General features: G+C 35.3%; 1 protein-coding gene across 1 annotated transcript; it reads left to right on the top strand.

The window, feature by feature from the left end:
* Positions 1 to 480: 480 nt before the first annotated feature.
* Positions 481 to 22916, top strand: LOC142619158 (nicastrin). Its single transcript, XM_075792240.1, has 16 exons — positions 481 to 712; positions 808 to 921; positions 1038 to 1152; positions 5053 to 5135; positions 5222 to 5298; positions 5829 to 5906; positions 8863 to 8934; positions 9058 to 9131; positions 11995 to 12127; positions 12245 to 12316; positions 15467 to 15586; positions 16847 to 16918; positions 18462 to 18602; positions 19630 to 19714; positions 19828 to 20266; positions 22420 to 22916. Exons 1-16 carry the CDS (start codon positions 637 to 639, stop codon positions 22682 to 22684), a joined length of 2016 nt encoding a protein of 671 aa, XP_075648355.1. The 5' UTR covers positions 481 to 636; the 3' UTR covers positions 22685 to 22916.
* The last annotated feature ends 1816 nt before the right edge of the window (positions 22917 to 24732 follow it).

The raw sequence follows: 24732 nt of genomic DNA, 5'->3' as shown, positions 1-24732 counted from the left end.
GTTTTATTAATTTGGAAGCTGGGGAAGGTAGTGGGGGTTACTGGCAGACAATGTGTGGTGGTGGGTTCATTTTTAGGGTTTTATTTTGGTAGTTTTGGGTAGTGGCCACTGGTTGAGGTGGTGGTGGTGGTGGTGGTTGGATGGTGGCAGTTGCCCACTAGACTAGTTCTCTGTTAATATTATTTTAATTTGTTGAATTGCAAAATAGAACTTGTAATATAAGATATATTATAAGGTAGTATGTTAAAAAAAAAAAAAGATTTTTAATGTATGAAAATAACATTTTTTTTTTAGTAACACCTAATGCTAATGCTCAAAGGAGTAGTTAATTACAATAATTTCTAAAATTTTCCCAATTTTTTATCGGATCAAATCATTTTTATTCGCCCATTAAAAAAAAAAAAAATTCATTTTTTCCAATTCTCTTGATTAGTTTAGTTTTATATTTGGTACCGTCACTCTCAGTCAAGTCACAAGTGGGTGTGGCCGGGTCAGGGTGAACCAAAAACTCCCTTCAAATTCAAAGCTACAGCCACAGAGACAGAGAGTGCTGAAGCTGCTCTTCTACTATGGTCGTCTAGGGCTTCCACAAGGATTCTTCCTATACCTAATCGAAACAGAAGTAGCGAATCCGCCATGGCCACCATCAGCAACTTCCTTTTTCTTCTTCTTTTGCTCTTAAACTTTCATTTCCACCTCTCTTTCTCCGATGGTCAGTTCTCTCCTCTGTTTTCCTTCTACATCACTTCGATGCTCTTGAAATTACCTTTTTTTTTTTTATTGTTGTTGAATTTTGGGGAACTTCAGGTGATTCGAACTCCATGGAGTCGGTTCCTGATCTTCAAAAGTCAATGTACAAGGTCATTGATGGGTCTCCTTGTGTCCGATTGCTCAATCTTTCTGGTCCAATTGGTTGTTCAAGTAAGTTCTACTTAAATCTTTCTAACCCAGAACCCTCTATTTTCTTTGCATTCAAATCAAATCAAATCAAATCAAATCAAATTGGTGCATTCTTACTTCTCTTTCTAAATTCTCAGATCCTGGAAGACAAGTGGTTGTGGCCCCGATTGTAAGATATCAAAACGCTACTCAGTTGTCTCAGTCCTCTTCAATTTTGGTGTCATTGGATGAATTTCAAAGTTTCATCACCAGGCACGCCTTTTTCTTTTATCTACTTATTTGTGTATTGCACTCGTTTATGTTTTCTTTTTCTTCCTTATTATGTCTCTTTCCCTTAAATTTCCATTCAAAATTTGAAATATATTGTATGATGGTTATTATGGGTGGGGTTGTGTTTCTGGGGTTTACTCAGTATTGTATGATGGTTATTATGGGCGGGGTCGTGTTTCTGGGGTTTACTCCACAGGGGCAGGTGCACGAAGTGGCCCTGCCTTGAAGAGGTTCCTTGTCATTGAAAAAGAGAAGTATTTTATGATGATGTACACATATTGTGTGCGTATGTCAAGTGCTTGGGGGACTACACACCCCGGAGAATATTTAGGCTCTTGAAGAGCTTTGGACATGCATTAAACAAAAAAAACGAAAAAGGTGTGTGCGTCTAGTTAGAAACCTAGTCATATTCATAACTCTACCATGTAAAAGGTATCGATTTTATACATAAAGAACTATTAAATAATACCTGAACAGTTTTCAAGTTTAAAATTGTAAAACTTTAAGGATTGGATTAAAATGAACAATCTTACAATGGGAAAAATTCCTTTTTGTTGAAGGAAGGATATCATATGATTAAAAATCTTTTGTACTGGTTAATTGGAGAAAAAAAAAAGGAGAGAATATGTAGTGATAAAGAGCACATTTTTTTTTTTTGGGGGTTTTCTGACAGGTTTGAATCTACTTCTGAACTATTAACTTGATGAATATACACGCATTTATATGTTTAGCTATAAACACTTTCCTGTATTTTGTAATATGAAGTCGTATAAAATTATCATTTATTAGTATTTAGTACAAATTATCATTTATTATTGTATCCCTCCCTCTAAAATGCTATTTTTATAGTGGATCCAGTAAGTACAAGAAGCATACTCTTCAATGAAATAAGCTGATGTAGTCTATTCTAAGCATCTAGCCATTCAAGCTCATTTGTTGCTTCTATATTTCTCTAGTTCCATTATACCTCCATGCTATGAACTTTGCATTTAGGACCAAAGCTCTAGCCTTCTTTTGTGTATTTATCTTATAAGTAATATGCTATTCATTATTTATGTATAAAAAAGAAGTAATGCGCTATTTGTTGATAAGAGCTGAACCTCATGTAGAAGAGATGTATACATAAAGTTCTCATAAGTAAATAATTCTCAATAAATACAATCTAAAGTAGATTGAATTCATGGACTCTACAACAAAACATGCATCAATATTGCCAAACCTTTGGGCCCTCTCAAACACCAATTGGGTAACATATGATCCATAGTCTTATTATCCCCTTTACACATACAACACAAATCCACTGAGGTAATGCTTCTATGAATAAGATTATCAGTTGTTCAGATCTTTCCAAAAGCTGTGGTCCACACAAAGAAATCAACTTTCTTTGTTACTTTATTACACCAAATAATCCTACCAGGAATTGCCTTTCCATTGATATATATTAGTTAGTACCACATAGAAAGAGTAAATATCGAACTTATTTTCCTTAGATCTAGGGAGATCCATCCTCACGTTAGCTATTTGTTCTCTTAATGGAGGTGCTTAGTAGGATGATTTACAAAGCAGTGCTGCTGGGGGGTGGGGGAGGATTGGTAGGATGTATGGTAGAGGGACAAACATTTCAAGATTTCAGGTTGAGGGTGCTTTCAATAGAACATTGAAGATATCTCACTTATTAGTTGCTAATGACAATATCTTTTGTGATGAAAATGTATAACATCTTCTTTAAAAAAAAAAAAAGTATAACATCTTACTTGGGGGAAAGATTGAGATGGTTCTACTGGAGAAGTTGAAGGAATCACAGATTTCAAAATCATCTTGTTTTGCAAAATAGGTAGTCTACCTATGCCACATACCTTAGAATTTTGTTGTGGAGAAATTGGAGCAGAGACTATTAGGATGGAAGGTTATCAAAGGATGGTAGTTAGCATTTGGAATAGCTTTTAGTTTTTGGCTTTTAGCTTTTTAGCTCATTTACAGTTTTTAAAGCCTCACTCGTTTAGGTGCAACTGTACTTTTGCCAGCTTTCCGCGAATAAGAAAATAAGCTTTTAGCAAAAAACTAATACAAACTTACAAACTCTCTTAAAAAAATTGCCCTATCTAGCTTGCCCACCTACTAATTTTTTTTTAGACATTCCTACGCATTTGGCAAGAAGGATGGAAAACTACAACATAACTTTCTATGGGTAGTGATAGTGATGAATTCACATTTCACCTTGTGGAGTGGAATATAATTTGTTCCCCTGTCAGAAATGGGGTGTTAAAGTTGAGAAAATTGGGTACCTTCAGTCAAGCATTATTAGGAAGATGGCTGTGGCATTGTGGGGACAATAAAGATCATCTTTGGAGGAGAATTGTGTGTACAAAGTATAGGGAAGAATGGGGCCAATGGATGTCCAAACTAGTAAGAAGTTCCCATGGATGTAGACTTTTGAAAAGGAATAGGGTAGGGTGGGAGTAGTTCGCCACAAACATCAAGTTTGTGGCTGGGGATGAGAGAAGATTGAGTCTTTGGCATGACCTAGGGTGTGGAAACTATGCCTGGGAATAGGAGTATCCTAAGTTGTTCTCCATTGTTATAGACAACGAAACTTCATGAGTTCTTGTTTGGGGTCATTGAATGATGGGGGAACCGGTTCATGGAACATCAGATTTTTTAAGAGCTTTTCATGATTGGGAGTTGGAATTGACTGAATCTCATTTTAAAATTTTGTATTCCAATATGCCTAGTGGGGAGGGTTCTGTATGAGTTGGAGATGATTGAATGGATGCAGTAAGTTTGTTTTTTGTCAATATTATAACTTCAAAGTAGTACAATGTGGAATGAACTTAATAGAAATTTCTATTGCGCTGACTCTTATGATAGTTTTTTACTGAAAAACATAGCAAGAACTGGAAAAAATGTTTCTTGTTTCTCAAAGACATAACAAACAGCCCATCACTTAAACATAATAACTTAGCTGAAGAAATAAACCTTGTTGCATGGGGTTCAAGTGATAGCTTAGCGGTAATAGCATCTTTCGTGGTGCCCATGTCTGGTTTTGAACCCCACCTTGCCCTCCTCCACTATACCTTTCAAAAAAAAAAACTTAATACTGTCATGCTTGGTAATTCCAAGAACCAACCTTGTCCAATAATTATCAAGAAAAATTGATAAAAATTATATAAAGCATCGTGTATGCACGGTGCTATTATAAACATTAAAAATGAGCCAAGAGCCTTGTAGCTCTATTGATTGGCATCTCTTGGTGTTTTTGATATTTGAAACATCCATGGTTCAAATCCCCCCTTCCCCCAGCTAGCAAATTATCAAATTCATTAAAAATAACCTATGTAGAAATTTTAAGTCTGTGTGTGTTGGTTTGCAATATTGCTCTGTAATATCCTATATTTGACTTATGTAGCCAGACGCAATGGGAATATAATTGTGTATTTTTAAACCCACTAAAATTTAATACGCAACTTATTTGGTATTGCTGGTGGTGATGTGGCCCAATCATTACTATTTTTCTTATGGATGCATCAGTAATTGTTTTATACAAAATAAGTCATGGCTCTACTTGTATTCATTTGTTGTGGGCTTGTTCTATTATGCAGTTACTAGCCTGATACTGCATTTAACCAAATGCTAATCTGTTTGGCTGGAAGCTTTAGCTTTTTTTTTTTTTTTTTTTTTGGTCTCACTTTTTACTATAAGCAACAAAACTAGTTTTTTATTTTTAAATTAAATTTTTTTTTATACTTGAAAATATGCTAACTTTTTTTTTGGGCTTATTTTCTTTCTTGAATTATCACTTATTTGTTGAGGATAATATTTGTGGTTTTCAAATGTTATTTGTTGGAAATTTAATTATATATTAGATATCTGTTTATTTTTCAGAATATGGAATGATTCAAGTTTTGCTAGCAATATTGCTGGTGTTATAGTTGAATCAGGAACTGAAATTCAAAATAAGTTAAAAGGTAAAATGCTTTTATTTACTCTTAAAGCTAGTGGTTGAAGGACAGTTCTTTTGTTGCTGCTGACACTGGATTCTTTTCACTTGTAGGATTCTCTCCTGCTCACAAATTTCCACAAGCTGAATATGCTCCTTACCAAAACACCAACTATGAGTGGAACCCAATTGTATGCTCTGAAATTTGTAGTCTGATGATATTTTATTACTTTTTTACATTATTTTGTCAAAATGATTCAGTTTCTTTTTCAGTTGCCTTCTAAAAAAAAAAAAAATTGAACATCTTCTTATGCTTTTATTTGCACTGCTATATGATGAGCCAACTCTTGTTGGAAAATATATTTATGAATTAGCAATAGGTATGTGGTTGTAATTAGTACCAAATTGAGAGCTTAAGTTAATTGTTCATTACATTATAGGAATGTGGAGCACAGTTCTTTGGTGGATAGTGATGAATTGGTTATCCAAAAAAAAAAAAAAAAAACAAAGAGGATAATGATGCATTGGTTAGCATGTATTGACATAATGATTAAGGCGTTGTCAGGTCAGTTGAAAGTAAAAAAAAAATAGGCCTATGAAAATAAAACTCAGTGAACTTTTTGAATTTTGATTGAACTGAAAATTGGTATAACTTGGCTATGGGATATCTTTTCTCAATTTCTGTTTGACAAGCTGAAGCTTCATACTTCTGCATTTGCAGGGATCTGGTATCATGTGGAACGCCTATGATTTTCCTGTATTCTTACTCTCTGAGAGTAGCACTTTGACCCTGCAGGAGGTAATATATTGTTTGAAATCTGTACTCTTTCAAGATATTTCTGTATGGTTTATCTGTTCAATTGAGACACTTGTTACCCTGAGGTGTTGATTATATTGTTTGTTATGGGAAATTTGGAAAAGCTGTGCAAATAGGTTGGAAGGATTACAGATGAACTTTTTGGGCAGTGCCTCCGTTGAGGAGTTCAAGTTCTCCTTGGTGGCATGGTATACGGTTTGTTCTTTTAAGGCTTTGGGTGGTTTGGGGATTCGATAGGAAGCTTTAATCTAGCCTTCTTGTGGAAATGGTTATGGAGGTTTGGGAATGAGACCACGCATTTATGGAGATGGGTTATTGCTATTAAGTATGGGGAGGAAAGGGGTGGTTGGAATCTAGCCTTCTTGTGGAAATGGTTATGGAGGTTTGGGAATGAGACCACACATTTATGGAGATGGGTTATTGCTATTAAGTATGGGGAGGAAAGGGGTGGTCGGACGTGGACTTAAAATTTAGTTAGAGGGACACATGGGTGTAGTCTATGTTGAAGCATTAGGACAAGTTGGGGCAATTTTTTGTTGCTTTGTGTGTTTTAGGGTGGGTGATGGCACCCATGTATGGTTCTAGCATGATGTTTGGTGCGTGAATCATTCTCTAAAGGAGTTGCACCTTGACTCATATGCTTGTTCAATGCTTAACTTCATTTAGTCTTGGTTACTCAATCAAATTAGAGCGAGTGAATTCTCTTTTAGATCTCCTATACAAATACCCCTGTTATGAGTACTAGGGGAAAAACAGTAACATCATGTACTTCTTTATATATAAATAATATTTTATGTGTTAGGGTTGACTTATCAAACCTTAAACACCTTCACCTTAAACAACATGGTATCTAAGTATGAGATTTTGAATTCGATCATTGTCTCCTCCACTCTACCTCCCGTTTAAATTCCCACGTGTTGGGCCTCACCTATTAAAAGGTAGTTTCGGCCCACACGTGAGGGGGAGTGTTAGAATTGTGTGGTTAAATGATTAAATTTACTATATCCCAAAAAGCTTATGGTTTTGGGACAATCGGTAATTTAACAACCTCTAGTAGGGATGTTGGTGATAGGATGAGATGGAGATTGAAAGGGATTGATTGCTTTGATATTTGCTTTTATTAGGATTTGGGGTCCTAAAGCTAACTATTTCCCTTTGGAAGAGTAGTTGGTGTGTTATGGCCCCAAGGAGGGTCTCATTCTTTGTTTGCATGGTTGCTTGTGGGAAGATTATTATAATAATCTTATCAAGAGAGGCTTCTCTATAGCTGGTTGGTGTTGCAAGTGTTGGTGTAATGGGGAGATGGTGGAGCATTTGTTGATCCATTGTGAAGTTGCATATGCTTTATGGAGTGTTGTCTTTAGAGCCTTTGGGATTCAATGAGTGTTATCAAGGAGGGTAGATTATCTCTTGGATGGAAGAATTGGTTCAGAAAGCATATATTAGATATTTGGAACTTATGTCCCATCATGCTTGATGTGGTTGTTGTGGACAGAGAGAAATAGTCGTATTTTTGACAATATAGAAAGATCAAAGGCTCAATTGGAATCATTGCTGATTTGAACTCTATTTGATTGGTCTTGTGCGTGTGGTCTTACAAGTAGCATTTTCCTCTAAGATTTCTGTGAATCACTTCACTCTTGTGCATAATTGTCTTGTAATTCTTTTAGGTTACTTTGTGTTCATCATCATGAGTATAGTGTTATCTTTTCTATTAATAAAATATCATGTCTAAATGCTCATTTGAAGATGTGAAACCTCAATGGTTAGACTTAAGATGTCTTTTGCTGGATCATTGTTTGAATTGTCTCATGCATTGGGTCCAAATGATATCATTTCGATTGTAGATTTCATAGGTTCCCTCTCATTTTGACTGTAATATATATATATTTTAGTTATTTACTATTTAGGCAATCTTATGTGACTATATTTAGGCAATCTTATGTGACTATCTTGTATACAGAAGGTGGTTTCTTCTCATCAATAAAATTTTATTACTTATAAGAAAATTCTATTTATGGTGTTATATGTGCAAGTGTAAGGGTGAATCGGTTAAGCGTCTTTTCCTTCATTTTCTGGTCGCTATGGATCTGTGGTCTATGGTTTTGAGTTTATTTGGAGTAAGTTGGGTTTTGTCAAAGTCAGTTGTGAGGCTCCTAGCTTGCTGGCAAGGTCAGTTTGGTCATCATCGAAATGGTCATATATGGACAATTGTTCCCCATTGTTTAATGTGGTTTCTTTGGAGGGAAAGAAATAGTAGGTGCTTTGAAGATAATGAGAAATCCATATCAGACCTCAAGTTATTTTTCTTTAGAACCTTAGTGGATTGGTTATCTACTTTGCAAAACCAATCATTTTCTTCTTTTCTTGATTTGTGTAATTTTTGTACTTGATTTGTTGACCCCCCTGTACACTTCCTGTGTACTAGGGTGTCCCTTTTTTTTTATATCAATAAATCTTATTACTTATCAATAAAAAAAGAAAATTCTATTTATGGCTGTTGGTCTACCCATAAATTGATTCTTCTTTGTACTCTCTCTCTCTCTAAAGAGCTGATTTGCCTGCTTGGGAGGATGTTTTTTTTTAGAATGTGTTGGCACTTGATGCATCTGTAACAACTAACAACTTACAAGTTACAAGATGTTTCTAAACAATTTACCTTATAATGTGCATTTTTTTTTAAGCCATTCCAAATTTCATGGATTATAGTCTTTTTTTTTTGGTTTTGTTTTGAATAATTTTTCTACATAATTTTATTTAATTTTAATTTGTACTCTTGGGTTTTACTCTTGTATACATTCTGTGAACTAGGTAGCAATGTTTGATTATATTAATGAAATTATTGTTTACTTAAAAATTGTTTTTCCCTTTTTGTGGGCAGGATGAGATTGTAGTGTTGATCTGAATTTATGTTTTATGCTGTCATTTGTTAATGCAGGCAGCTACCAACAATGAGAAGAGCATGAAAGATTATACTGCTGATGTGGCTGAGTTTGATCTGGTGATGCAGGTATCTAATTCTTATTCTTTAAATGGTAATAATTTTGGAGGTTTAGTGATAATAATAAATAACGGTTTGCAAACTCATTTGATTGACTTATTATTGACCTGTAATACACTTGGCTTGGATTAGACAACAAAAGCTGGGACACATGATTCAGAATCTTGTTTAAAAGAAGGGGCTTGCCTTCCATTAGGTGGATACAGGTGAGGTTTTATGTTTTGATAATGCTATTTAACAACTCAATTTGTGAGGAAGTTGGTGTACAATTTTAAAGTTGTTTTGTAGTGTAACTATCATAGTGGTAATATATGGTTTCTATTAAAGCATCTATTGCTTTAACCACCACAGAAGCGCACTAGGATGTTTTCATGTAATTGATGTAGATGATGTTATCTCAGTATCATATTGATGCTCAGCAACATGTTAATGGTATTGATAGATTGTGGAGATTCTGCAGTAAACTGATTTTGATCTGTGGGTTATTTGCTTTTTCGAAAGAAGAGATTGTGAGTGAATTGGTTGATTAGTTCATTACATATAGCTTTTAGGGATTGGAGTAGCTTTATGTCCTGTGAACGGTTTCTTCTCCTAGCATTAGGATAAGCTGGTCTGGCCTGTTTTGTGGCACAAGCTGAGATTGCCCTTCCCCAATATTTGGCCAAGGATCATAAAGAGTTAAGTGATCTTCTTATATCATTCAGGGGGATAAGCCTAATCTTGCTTGATTGTGTGCTTGGTCATTGTTCTGACATCTAGCATCCTGTCCCATTTTATGAAGAGCTAAGTTGGAAACAGTGAATTCAATGAAGTTGGGAATCTGTTTTTTTCTTCTTCTTTATATATGTAATGATATTCTGAAAGTAATTATGGATGGTGATCCTTGGTTTCTTGCTGGTAAATGCTTTTTCTTATCTGGTGGCAATCATTCCATCAAAAGCCTTGGTTCCAGTCTCATTCATGATTGAGAGCTTGAAGTTGTGGATAAATTTTATAATGGGGATAACTATGCTGGGATGGTCATTGTCAAAAGGCCAGAACTTTGATTTAAGATCTTACTTTTGAGCTTTCTCGAGGGGTTTATGGGTTGATTTTTCCTTGGTGTTCCATTCAAAGTTCCTGCAAAGTTGGTTTTCTTTGTTTAGAACTGTGGCATAGGGTAAAATTTTAACAGTGGAATAAGAAAGCACAACCAGATTATAGTGCACTATACTGTTTGTGCAAAATGAGTGGGGAGACAATGAACTATATTTTTCTTCATTGTGTTGTTGATAGGCATTATGGTTTGCTGTTGTTTTCTTTGTCTAGAGTTTCATGGGTTATGCCTAAGTTGGTAGTGGAACATTTGTCTTGTTCACAAGGTTGTTTTAGCATACATATATAAAGAATATGCTTTTTTTTTTTTGTCTTCATTGTGTTGTTTTGAATATACTTTTTCTTACCTATCAAAAAAAAAAAGCATAGGACTACTCACCCTTTCAGTGAAGCTCAAAAAGCTTATACCATAAGATAAATCACTTTTTCCACCACTCATCTTGCACGTACAAGGCTTTATAAAGCAACAAGTAAATTCCTTTGGGAACTTAAATTAAAAAGTAAATTTAGAAGAGCTTGTCTTAGAAATCTTTTCTTTGAACTTGATCATCTTGAAACACCATAATATTATTTTCTTTGTCTTTCAAAATTTCTTGGAATGTCACAATATTTATTATTTTGGTATTTTGCAAATTGATCAAGGAATTCTTTCCAAGATCAACGGCAATTGTGAATTCCAAATGGCTACCGTCACTAGCTCGGATGATATTTCCACCTGTTATAGAGGGTGAGGTCGTGGGTTTTAAAACTCACTAGGTGCATTATGTAGTTTACCAATAAAAAAGCTTAATTAAAACTGACTAAAAAGATTCTTTTGTTTTTTAGTTTTTTCTCTTCTACACTTACCATATATAATTGTAAGAACTAAAAATGTAAAGGCCCAAGCCCACTTAAAACAGTGTTGCCTGGATCTTCAAACCAAGCCCAAACAATGAATTTTTAATAGAGTGGGATTCTAAACCAAGTGCAACACTGAGATTGTTCCAAGTCTAAAGCTAACAGAGCCTAAGTGAGAAATAGGAGTAAATGAACCGTTGATTCGATGAAAATACTTCCTCAGGCAAGTTTGAGGATGGATCTTATATTAATAAGTAAGGATGATATTGCTTTACAGGGTATTTCTTTGTTCTCCCACTTGTTCTTTTTTTCTTGAAAAATGTTCATCCCTTTTTTTTGGGGGGTTCCGTTCCTTATATAGCTCCTTCCCTTGCATCCCAGCCCTCCATCTGTACATTTCAGGGGATCCATCTGGATATTGTCCCTTCAGGACTCTTCTAGAGATGGTAGAGAGAGTTGTTAGCTGTGATATTGCTGTTTAGGGGTCATTTCCTCATTAATGCAACTGGTTAGGTTGGCGTAGAGCATTGAATACGGAGGTGGGAGGTGTCTTCTTCAGGAAACTTCCTCCCACCACCCTTGTAGGTCTCGTACCCTCCCATTGCTATCCCTTCCCTTATCCTTGGGCTTTTAAGGGATGCTGGTCATCCTTTGGCTCTCTTGTTCTCCTTGGGTAGACGTAGTCCTTGGAGTTTGCCTACCTTTCTTTGCTTGGCTTGGACAAATTCGTAATTGGATTGGCCTCCTCGATCCTCAGGCCCCCCCACAATAATGTAGTTTTTTTTATTTTTAATGAGATATTATCTTATCAAAATAAATAAATAAATAAAAATACAAAAAACTCCTTTCTAGTTAATATTAATCCTGATAGGTGAATACAGGGTAATTTAGAGAAGTGGATTATTTTGTGTAATGTTTAAAGAAGAGTCTGGTCTTATACAAATTCAGGTGCTATACATGAGCTAATATTTGTTATTCCTGTATACTTACCATGGTTAAAAAAAAAAAAAGGCAAAAGAATATATACAACTAAAATTGAGTGGATTGCAATGTTGTTCTTTTTCATTTTTCCCTATTTTCTGGACTGTTTATCTTACCTTAAATTGTAATAATTTGTTTCTCAATTGTGAAGGGCAGTGTTTGGTCATCCCTTCCTCCAATTAATGTTTCTTCCTCTGAACAATCCAAACCTGTAATACTGACGGTTGCATCCATGGATTCTGCTTCATTTTTCCGTGACAAAAGCCTTGGTGCAGATTCCCCTATATCTGTGAGTTCAAATTTTATTTTATTTATTTGTATCCCAATGTTTGAAATTTAGTTTAGAATTTGGTATGCTTATTCTTCCATAAATCAACGCATATAATTGTGTTTGGATCACTTTTAGGGACTGATTTCATTGCTGGCAGCAGTTGATGCACTTTCACGTGTAGATGGTTTAGACAACCTTACAAAACAGGTGTGGAAGATGCGTATGTTTTCATACATTGTTGCTAACTTTCCTTTTAGTTCATTGTCTTGGTTTTCGTGACTTTTCTGTTTGATTTTTTAAAATATTTAAGTTTATGTACGTATATTTGTGCTTTTCATTCATATAAAAAGCTGATTTTATGATAATTTGTGGTGTAGTTAAATCGTATGTAGTTTGTACAAAATTAGGATTAATATAATAATCATTGATTTCCCCTTTATATGGAAAATCCTGGATCTGCCTCTGAACATTGGAGCAGCTGATCCATTCCTGCTAAAGTTTTCTTCTTATTAATTTTTAAAATTTTTTTGTGTTTGATTCCTTATATGTAGAGTTATTTATCCTTTTTCGTTTTGGGGGAGACCTTTATTCTGCTTGTAGATTTTTTCTGGTTTATTCCTATATAGACTTTTGTTTGTAATTTAGAATACAATGATTGTCTTCTAATTTGCATATTCCTCTCATTCTGGTCCTTCTCCAATGCATGAGGAAGCTGCCACTACTATCTTGAACGGATATGATGTCTGAAAATGTGATTTTTTGGAACAAAATGAGCTGTGAAAGGAGTTATATTTATTTTTTGTCTGAAACTTTGGTTTGGGATTTTATTATTGTTATTGGTAAATTTCTTGTAGTATATTTAAGTGATTTTTCGATTGAGGCTAAAAATAGAAAATCCAGCTCCTAGATCATCCCTTTTTTCCTCTCAACTCACCAGCATTATTACCCAATACTGGTCACACCTAAGTGGGGTCTTGGAAGAGGTGGCTTGAATATGGTCCTACCCTTCTGCAGTTTTTGTGTGAATTGGATGTTTTCAAGATTCAAACCTGTGTACTTGGCACTTGGCTGTCTGAGAACATGATTAAGCGCAATACACATAATAATAAGGAGAATGAGATTGTACTTATTAATTGAGGCTAGCCATACAGAGCCAAGCACAGGGTTGTGTAGAACCAGCCAAGTGCAATTTTAGTCAAGCTCCAGTAAAGAAGTGATACTAGGATGTACTCTATATGAGAAGCTGACATTTTTAGAAATTATATCAGCCTTTGAAGAGAAGAAAACATGTTCTTGCCTAATTTACCTTTCTAGAAGTTGGTATTATGTTCATCTGTTGCTTGGTTTCAATATCATTTTACATGGCCTTATGCTGCCCACAATGTGCTCTAGCTCCAATGGTGCCACTTTCCATTGTAAGGGCAAGGTGAAGAGTGAGATCATAGGTTCCATGCCCATTGGGTGCATGCGGGACTTATAAAAAATAAAGAGGGAAATAGGTAAGTCTTACTCTATTGGATATAATTATTCAAAATTTCTTATTTTATTTTTTATTTTTAAATTTTGCCAACCACAATTTCAATCTTTCATGCAACTTTTTTTTTATAATATATATATATATATATGCTGATTTTTTTTTAAAATTAATATGCTGAAATTTTTATTGAAGAAAAATGGGAGGATCCCTCCCCATGGACGCCATCAGCCCTCTCACAGCATAACCCAGAACTGGAAATAAGGGGCATAGGATTAGATCCCTCTAGATCACAGTTAAAAAACCACCTATCAAGGGAGTGGGCTAGTACATTGCCTCTCTAAGAACATGAAGGTAAAAGAGAGGATAGAAGATCTAAAATTTCCATAGCCATAGTTTCATTGGACCAATGGAGTTGGTGAGTTGGACTTAATATAGGTTGTATTGCATTGCAAGCATCACCCTCTAAGAGAAATCTGTCAAAACCAGCTTTGAGTGCTTTAGCTAATGCCTTGAATGCATCAGAATCTTCTGGAACTAGTGGATCAACCTCAATTTGTTTTTCAGACCAAATAAAGTGAGCTTCGGCCTGATGGTTCCTCTAGACAGCTGCTAAACATATTTTACCTTCCTTAATTATTGCATCAAAAATAATTTTCACCAGCACTTGCGTGGGTGGGGACAACACTTCCATCCATAATGACACAGAGGAAGAGGAATAAAAAGGCTGGGGAGAGGAAGTAAGAGGATGGGTGGTGTATAGGGACGTAGAGCCCAAGAAAGGGGGTGGATTGGAAGGGGAAGGGAGAGGATGCCTGAGGATGAGGTGAATAGTGTGAGCTGGGATGGATAGACCCGAAAAACAGGGGTGATTGGCTCTAATAAGATGGGGAAAAAGAGACGCTACAGAGAGTAGATTTGTGGATTCGGGAGATTAGAAGCATATGGGAGGTCGCTTTGAAGTTGCAAACTATACAATCTAAAGTTCAAAAGATATAAAGATACTTATCAAAAAAAAAGTTCAAAAGATATAAAGATATAATGGTTTATGTAAAATAGTCTTTTGGTCAAACAAAGATATGAGGGACATAAGTTTAGGCTTTATCTGAGCTAGCTCAGTGGCATCAAAAGTCCCATTCCTTTCCCTCCAAATATCTCACATTGGAGAACTGTCTTAGACATTACCTTTTATGCAGCTGATATTAGCTATCGGTCTCATAGAGCTAATGATTGTGTCAATGTGGACATGTTTTTGTTCAAATTGGAAACATGTTGTCTTGAATCCGTCCATTTACATTAGTTTGAATCACCTGAAAATGCCTCATTGGGTGCCTCTGGTGAATTCTCACTCTGCTTCTGCCACCCTCCATCTAGTCAATAAAAAAGGAATCTCGTATGGCCTAGCTGAAGAGTTCTTTGCCTATCGGAGCAGCAATATCATGGTCAGTTGTGGCCTTTTTTGATTATCCATTGCTGGCCTACTCTCTTAGCCCAATGGACCCATAAAATTTTTCATATAGTCCCATTTTAAAAGCAAATTGTGGAAATTTTTTTGGAAAGACTTAAAAAAGTAAATTTCCTTATGTCAAGTCTGTTGTATAAACAAAGTGACCAACGGTCAAACTCTACTATTTGAGAGGCCTCTTTAAATAACTCATATAAAAAGATTCAACTAGAAATTGTTTGTTGGAATGCTTGGCTCATGGAACACATTGTGAATGATGTCGTAACTATAATTTGATTGATTATGTTAAGCATGGTATATTCTAATTCTTGCGGTGATGGTTTATCTTCAGAATGCTTTTCTGTGACTTTCTTTACTGCTGGCTTGCCTAAAAACTAAAAAGCCTTCATTTTTTGATAATTGCTTAATGTGGTTGCAGCTTGTTTTTATAGTTTTTACTGGAGAGGCCTGGGGTTACCTTGGTAGCCGGAGATTTTTACATGAGCTTGATCTGCAGTCAGATGCTGTTAGGGGTCTGGATAATTCATTAATTGAGATGGTATTCTTCTTCTCTTAGTAAATTTGGCTTCTTAAAATGTAATCTGGGAATTTGTTATCTATCACATAGTATTTTTACTTCTTCTCATAGTATTCTAGTCTGCAAAAGTGTTCCCCAAATGCTCCTTATGACACTTCTATAGACCCCACCTTTGTTTCCAACTCTGTAAAAAATTCTGAATTTCAAAATCTTTTTCTTCATTATTCAGTCCACAAACATTCACAAGATAATTTTTTAGCTGCATGATGGTGACAGCACCTACCGTGCCCTACTATTTACTGTGTCACTCTCCTCCTCCTTTGTCGTAGTTAACTATAAATACAAGATTTTGCAATTCTCTAACTCCCTGAGGTCCACTTCATGGTTTTTTGCTGCTTACATTTGAGTGTGTTCTTGCGTGTTTCCTAATTTGGGAGAACAAACTGATGGTATCTTCACAAAATCATCCATAGTGATCCCATCCGGCTGATCCACCTTGTTCTCTGCAAAACCTACTCCAACACTTCCTGGGTTGTCTCCCCTCTCAACCTCATGTCACCCAAATTAGAGGTGGCTTATGGACTAAACTCCAAAGGGTCTTCATAGGGCACGATGACCCATTTATTTACTGGTGGGCCTGATAGATCCTCACCAACCAGCTGGTTGCACCCCATTGGAACAGCCTCAATGGCCCCATCTCCACCAGAATTCGTCATCCTTTCCTCTACAAATTGTAAGAGACTCATTGCTTTTGTCCCAGCGCTGTTCCCCAGATTATGCTTGCTGCCTTGGATGTGGAACCAGGTGGAACCCCACCCCATACTGAGCTCCTTTTGTAATAAACAATAAATAAATAATAAAAAATTATGTTTCATTTGCTTTCAATTACACAAGAAGATTGGAATTGGAAATGCTACAACTCTTATTATTATATTCAGATTTAAACAAAAAATAAATTTTTATTTTACTATTATATGTTTTCCTCTTTCTTTTAGAAGAAATATTCTCTTATAATTGCATTCATCATCAGATCATCTGTAAATATAATCATTAATTGATAAAATGAAGACATAAATAGAAATGTTTACATTTTAAAAGTGTCATGCTCAAGAAACCCCTCTCCCTAAAGAGAATAAAAAAGAAAAAGAAAAAAAGGACAAGACAAAAAAGAACTGCTGTGTAATGTATATTTTAGTTTTGTGTTAAAATAGATAATGGGATGACCAATGATTCATCTGGATTAGAGGCTGACTTTTGGATCATTGGATTATGTTATCACAGGTCATGGAAATTGGATCTATAGGGAAGGGCTTCAATCAAGGTGTTAACAAGTTTTATGCTCATATAACAGGGGTAAGAAACTTGAACTCACTTATTTCGTGAGTTTAGAGCCAGTTTGGCATCAGCTTTAGCTTTTAGCTTTTAATTTTGATGTACAGTTTTTTAAAACCTCACTTTTTTTTTTTTCCACGTTTTCTCACTTTTTAAAACTTTTTCAAGGTACAGGTATATTTTAGCACACTTTTAGCAAAAAGTTTTCAGTAAAAAGCTAGATAAGTTGTTTCCAAACGGACACTTAATATAACAAGTTTTATGTGACTTCCCTTATGCATAGTTCATTTGGATACTAGAAGTTCTTATTATGTACATTCTCAAATATCACTGCCAACATATCATGCACAGTTGGTCATTTTTATATGCAATTATGTTGAATAGGTGTAGTTTACAGTAGAGGTAATGGGGGATGTGGCAGTGGTGGGTATAGTGTTGACTTTTAATAAGTCCCAAGGTTAGGTTAGCAGTGGGTTTGTCAGACATTTTTATGGGGAAGTGGTGATGTTGTGGCAGTGGTGCAGTTGCTGTTCAGTTGGGATGTCAGAACTAAGGTGAAGGTTGTGCACAATAATGTTTTCTAGTTACTTGAGATTACTAATCAGGCCTGTTGATGCCCACCATTAATGTATCTGTCAATTTACTAATATTGCAGAAGGATGGGGACATTGTTAATTTTGGTAAAATTGGTAAGAGTACTCTTTGTTAATACATGCTCTAGTCCCAATGCTTTTTTATGGTACAAATGGTGGCATGTGTGTAGTGTTTTTGATATCCGTTATGGTAGAATGACAATGGCAAAAACCTTGAAACTAGTCATTGGAGTAGCAATTAAGGTTAGGTTTGAAGGTGAATATCAGGTTTGAGATGAATTTGAAACACCACTATTTGGGATGCTAGTCTGCTTCACTATAAAGAAAAAGTGATGCATATGGTGTGAGAGGAACACCCATGTGTTTGTAAAAGTGGAGCTTCCTTCATAGTTGAACTTCTTGTTTCTGCGGTCTTGCTTTGGTTGGATATTGTCTTTGAAATGCTTTTCTTTGGGGGGTATTTGGAGGACCTCCCACGTGATTGTAAAAGTGGAGCTTCCTTCATAGTTGAACTTCTTGTTTCTGTGGTCATGCTTTGGTTGGATATTGTCTTTGAAATTCTTATTTTGGAGGGTTCTTAGATATTCTAGATATATGTAAAACTTTCAATAAACAATTCTGATATTTGTAGAAAAAATAATTTCACTTGTTAAACTGGGCATTGGTTTGGAAGCCCACATCTGGGACCATCTTATTGTTTTGCACTTTCATTTTGATGCTCCTAATTTTTCTTGAGAATTTTCATGAATATATTTCTATATTGAGGATAACTGAGTCCAAATTACTTGATGGCTCCCTTTGAAATATGGGGGAATAAGGATTTTTCACATTCAGGGGCCTTTAAAATATAATGAAGTTTAGCAACCAAGCTACAGGGATTCCTTTGCCTGCTCTCCCACATATTGTACATATTATATATGCAAGTTACATTATTTCTTTGATTCCAAGATCAGCCTTGGTGATTCTTGCAGGCTTCATCTGCCACAAATGAGACATTGGATGCCCTAGAGCAAGCTCAAGGTTCACTGAAATCTGAAAACATAATCTGCTCAACAGCAAATGCTTCAAATCCTGGAATACCTCCATCGTCATTGATGGCATTCCTGCAAAAGGTTTTGGACAGTACACTTGAAATCCTTGTTTTTCTTTTTCCATCAACAGCTTTACTGTTTTTCTTTTATCTTTTTTTTTTTTTTTTGGGTTGGGGGGGGGGGGGGGGGTTACCAGCACATATATGGTACAAAGTCTCTGTTTTGATTTTTCTGGAAACAAGCACCTCACATCATATCAACAAAGAAGTGCATCTGTTTATTTTCAGCATTGCCATCTGGTTCCTTGATGTTGTCGTTAATGGTTTGTTTAATTAATTTATATGATGATAATGATAAGGGTGATAGTGACATTAATAGAAGCAACAATGAAACTTGATCATAGTCACCATTATATCATATTTTATGGGGAAAAAAGGCATGTGAGTTTTGTACAATATTTTGGTTGGACTGTTCTTCCAAAATAATGCATATTAATTAATGCTCCAAATACAATGCATCATTCAGTTTATGCACAACACCCCTTGGATTTTAATATGTGGATCAGGTTTTGAAATTATCTTCATCTGCAGAGAAACTTGTTTTATAAATGGAGATGTGGAATGTCACACATCTCTAAGGGTATTTTTAATTTCTTGGATACAACAAACTTTTTTAACTTTGGAGACTTCAAAAATGACGGAATTGGATTGGCAGTTTCACCTAAATCAAATTTTCTTTACAATTTATCTTTCTTCTAATGGTTCTGTTCAGAGGTCTCTCCAAAATTTTTCTTTCTTTTTGTAAATGGAAAAAAAAAAAAAAAAAATCTAAATAGAAATTAGGAAGAGTGAAGAATTTATATATAGTAATGAACTAATGATGACAAAGAGAAAGTTCAGTGTATCTGAGGGTTTTTTATTTATTTATTTATAAAAAAGAAATCTTTCTACATGTCTCTTGTGCACGTCCCTTGTACTAGGGCTGCATTCTCTTTTATTTTTTTAATAGAATTTTATTACTTATGAAAAAAGTTGTAACAAATAGTTAGTTTCATGTAACTCTAATGGTTTGGCTGCTTCCTCCACCCCCTTGCCCTTTTCATTAACAGAATTCTAATACTTCCGGGGTTGTTTTGGAAGATTTTAATAGTGTCTTCAGCAACAAGTATTACCATAGCCACCTTGATGATACATGTAAGTTGGTTTTTTTTTTTTTTTTCTTCTTGATGTTCTTCGATGATTAATTAATCTGTGTTACACTGCTATACCAGATCTCTATTTATTTCTCGTTTGTGTTTTTGGTGCAGCAAATATAAACTCTTCAGCTGTAGTGGCTGCAGCTTCCCTTGTTGCCCGTACCCTTTACATACTAGCAAGTGACAATAAAACTTTAAGCAGTTCAGCTTTAACTGCTATCAGTGTGAATGTCTCACTCGTTGAAGAACTTATGGGTTGCCTATTGGACTGTGATCCGGGTCTTTCTTGCAATCTGGTGAAGAGCTATATATTACCCACTATTACCTGTCCAAGCCATTATGTTGGTGTTATCCCTGATGAGCCTTCCTCCACACCTTATCTTGGATCTGTAGTTGATGTCTCCAGATTCTTGTGGAATTTTTTGGCTGACAGAACATCTATTCCCAGGGAGAATTCTAGCTCTACTTGTTCAAAAGGTTGCAACAACGGTGAGGTTTGTGTGAGAGCTGAAACAGATGGAAAGGGAGTGTGTGTTATCTCCACAACCAGGTATTTCACTTGCATGTAATTATTAATTTATAATGGATGTTGCAGAGCCTGCATAAGTATGATTAATTAAAATTTAGGTCCATTCTACCAACCTACCAAGGCTTATGACCCTATAGGGATGAGATTCATGCATAAATAATGGGAGCATTGAGTGGTTAGTGTAAATACTCAAACAAAGTGATCCAAAGTCAAGACAAGGAAATGACCCTTATATGGGTAGCTGGGTAAGTTTACCATTCTTCAGCAAAATGGTGCCACTAGCATTCGGTAATGCTTGGTAGAAAATAATGTTAATTAACAAGCTTAATATTAATTAGAGATGTGAACTAGTTCATTTAGCTCATTAACAAGGTGGATATTAAGACACACGGACACACACAAGATCATCGTTAATGGAATAAACTATTATGGGCATTGCTTATAAATTCCTCACTTAGTTTTGGTGGATAGTGGTTTATCTATATACAATAAAAGAAGACATCTTCTAAATTTTGTTCAAATTGGTGGCTAATATTTATTTCTTTACTTGAATTTTGAATGGTTGATACGGGTAACAATTGATTTACTTGTCAGAAAAAAGGTAAAAATTGAGCATCTGTCTTTCTTATAGATAAAAAGGTGCTCAATTCATATTTTTCACTTTGTATCTTTTGTATAATAATCCTTTATCTATTGAAATCCTGTTGTTACCAAATAACCTTATATAGTTTTTTTATTTACAAAATAATAATAATAATAATAATAATAATAATAATAATAATAATAATAATAATAATAATAATTTACCATGACTTTTGAGAGGAGTTTGTGGTGTGCCTTTGTGTTACAAGTTAGACCCCTATCCCCTCTCCCTTATGTGTGTGTGAGTTTGTTTCTTTAAAAAAAAAATTAAATAAATGTTCTTTTTAACTTTCTTAAGTTCTCATTCTTAGTAGTAGTAACCTACCTTCCTTTTTTGGTTTGTTTGGTCAAACTTTGGCTTTAAAAAGGCCTTCCAATTTTTCAAAGTTGACATTTAGGCATGCTATGATAGTGGTCTTTGACCTTTTGAGTTATTCTGGTGATGCTTTTTAATGTTTAAGTGGATATCATACCCAATTTTAAAAAAATTTGGGTTCGTCCAGTAGCTCATTAGCTCATCAAACCCTATGTTGAACCATGTTCCAGTTTTAAATCTTGAAATGAATTTGAAATGAGCTCATCTAATTTTTAACAAGCCAAGCTTGAACATGACAAATCTTGGATTGGCCCAGCTCATTGCTAGTAGCCTTATTAGAGCATTCACACCAGTTTGTGCAAATATTTGTCTATTTTAGCATAAAAGCCTACTATTTCTTTTTTACATAACCACTTTTCAATAACGTCTATATTAGTTCATCTATTTTACATTACATTTTATTAAAATATTATTTTATTCTCTCTCTCTCTCTCTCTCTCTATATATATATATATATATATATATATATATATGAGTAAAGAAAGTATCAAAAATAGATTTTATGTGATACTTTTTTTTTTGATAAGTAGTAACCGTGTATACTTACACAGCTATTGTAACAATAATCTAAATTTACAGAACTTTAGCTTAACCGATGTGGGTGATTTTTGGCCTTGGATTTGCAAAATTTACCCCTTATGCTATTTCACATTGACTGATGTGAGTGCCCTTACATTCTTCTCTTTAGCTGATCTGTTTATGGTGAAACAGAAAACCTGATCGTACCTTAAATCAAGACTGTGCTGGACAACTTTAGTGCAATATGTCAATTCATAGCTGTCTCTAAGCCTCCGATTATATTTTCAATATTATCTAGTGAATTTGGACTATCAATGATAATTGTTACTTTAATTACCTTAAGATGCAAATCATCTGTAGATTTAGCTAATTGGGTCTCCTAGGTCAAACTGAAAATTTTTCATCTCTTGATGACATCATAAACACATTCTGCTCGCCTAAAATGCTCTGTGCTTTATTGTCCTCATAGCCAGTGTAGTGGGCAGCATGCCTAGCTTTCTGTTTTGTCAATGACTCAACTTGATGATTTGATAGATGGTGTACATTATAGATCCATGTTTAACACAATTATGTGTTGCTAAAGACTGCGGAAGAATTATTTTCTTCAAGTTTTAAGGCATATGGTCTATCATTGCAGGTATGTTCCAGCGTATTCAACAAGGTTAAAGTTTGATTCTGAAGCTTGGATTGTCTTGCCCCCAAATTCCTCTGACCCAATGGGAATGGTGGACCCTGTTTGGACGGAGAGCAACTGGAATGCAATTGGGCTCCGGGTCTACACAGTCCAGAATGGTGCCTATGACAATCTTGTTTTGCTTGGTGGTATTGCCATCACAGTCTTGGCATACCTTGCAATAGTAATTACGCGAGCATTCATCACAAAATCCTTGAAGCGGGACTGACAAGGTTTAAATCAACATAAATTTTGAAGCATACATGTGTGGAAATGTGATGGTAAAATACAGGAATTGATCCATTGATTAACTCGTTATAGTGTTTAGATAGTTGAGGGGATGTTGCATTATTTGAGCTTCATCCTTGTGCCATATGAACTTCACTGGAATTAGATCAAACCTTGTATTGTTAGAAATGTAAATGGGGTTGCCTAATTGGAAACGGAGCACATTTTATCCACTCGGAACAGGTGATAAACTTAACACAGCTTTAAACGTAGCAAATTATCTAGACTGGTTCTTATTTCCCTCATGCCAGTTAGTCTGTATGTCTATTTGGGATTTGTACCCATATTACTTGGATTAGAAAAAATATATAGTACTTAGGCGCCCTTGGCACTAGGGAGGGCAAGGTTCTTTGCAAAGGGTTTTGATTATTAAAAAAAAAGTGAATATATTATTTTATGCTTGCTCTCCACGACACAACACCAGATGATTGAACTCATGAATGCGTGGTGCTCATGGGGTCTACACTAGTCCATTGTGACACACTTCAATTTTACCATAAAGGCAAATTGAGAAATTTCAAATTGCCCATGAGATTATTCTCTCACTAAGAAACCCAAAGACACCTATATTAGAAAGCCATATTATCATAAATAAAAGATTAAATACAGTAGGTTAAAAGAAAATTCAAACTAAGCAAAATTATGACATTTTTTTTAGTTAAATTGTAACTAAACTCACATTCCACACCTTTTGTGGCACCCCAAATCCCCTTGGTTTTTAGTTTGAAAAAAGCGACTTTAACTCACTTGGTGGACCTACTAGTTAGAGCAGCAACTATGCATTCTCTTAAAAACCCATGTAAAACAATTGTTGTGTGTCTTTCTCCCCATAAAAACCAAACCCCACAAGAGCCAAAGAAGGTGAGACCTAGTAAAACAAATTGTTGTCTCTCTCCCCTCAGAAACCAAACCCCACAAGAACTGAAGAAGTTAAGACCTAGTAAAACCTATATGATGCTCACGTGAGTCTTCTATACCAAACCCACATATCAATTACCGTTTCTTTCTTCCCAGACAACAACCATTCCTCTCTTCCTACGACGTGGATTTCTTCAAATCAGTACTCTCTCTCTCTCTCTCTCTTTTAAGGGTTTGGTGGGTTTCTTGCTTTTGGGTTTTGTGTGTTGGGAGTGTGGGGGCTTTTCCGCAATGTTGGGCCTCAACTCCTTTTGTTGCACTATGGCCCGTTAGTTTGAGGTAAGAGAGTTAGAACTGGCCTTATTGGGGCTACACTTCTGGCCAATTTGTATGCAAGTCAGGCTAACTCAGTGCAGATGCGATTTGGCATGAATGCCGTAGGCTAAACGTATGGGATGGTCACAGTAAGAATAACTGTTATGAGTGTTTTAGCAGGAAACAGTAAAGCAGGATAATTATCATAATAAAACATATTAAATAAAGTTAACACCATGAAAAAGATTAACAGAGTTATAGCAGAATAACACAGTAAGTAAAAATACTACAGCAGAAAAGAGTAAATAACTTAGTAACTTCTAACCAAACAGTGGGCAAGTCACCCAATAAACATGACTAGTAAAAGAAAAGCTTGTTTGTCAGATGATAAATTGAACTTTTTAGTAGAAGCAAACCCAAGAAGGGAACCAATATCCAACGCACGTAACCTCAAGAGAGGCTTTTGCCATTGAAGTTAAACACTTTGGAGGAAGAGCCTAAATGGTTTGAGCTTTGATTCTCAATCTTTAGAGAGTGGGTCTGTCAAGGGAGAGAGAAAATATGGTCTATTGATGCATGCCTATATTCCTACTTTTTACTTTCTCCCTCCCTAGTTTTCTTTCCAATCTTTCTTTCTTTTTTCTCTGGTTTTTTCATGTATTCCTTTGTTTTCTATTCTTTCTTTTCTACCTCTTGTGTTCCATCCATTTTCACTGTTCATGGCTACCCCTTTTTATACCATTTGTCATTGTGGGATTTACCATTTTTGTCCTTTAACCGTTTTTGGTTCCTTATGGGTATCCCTCTAAGATTGCC

This window comes from Castanea sativa, chromosome 1, assembly GCF_040712315.1.
Source record: "Castanea sativa cultivar Marrone di Chiusa Pesio chromosome 1, ASM4071231v1".
NCBI lineage: Eukaryota > Viridiplantae > Streptophyta > Magnoliopsida > Fagales > Fagaceae > Castanea > Castanea sativa.
This window is presented reverse-complemented; position numbering and strand designations above follow the sequence as displayed.

Excerpts from the sequence above, each read along its gene's own strand:
- LOC142619158 (XM_075792240.1), top strand. The coding sequence starts at position 637 with ATGGCCACCATCAGCAACTTCCTTTTTCTTCTTCTTTTGCTCTTAAAC. Across the intron at positions 5,136-5,221 it reads AATTCAAAATAAGTTAAAAG|GATTCTCTCCTGCTCACAAA; the intron begins GTAAAATGCTTT and ends TTTCACTTGTAG. Across the intron at positions 16,919-18,461 it reads TTTATGCTCATATAACAGGG|GCTTCATCTGCCACAAATGA; the intron begins GTAAGAAACTTG and ends TGATTCTTGCAG.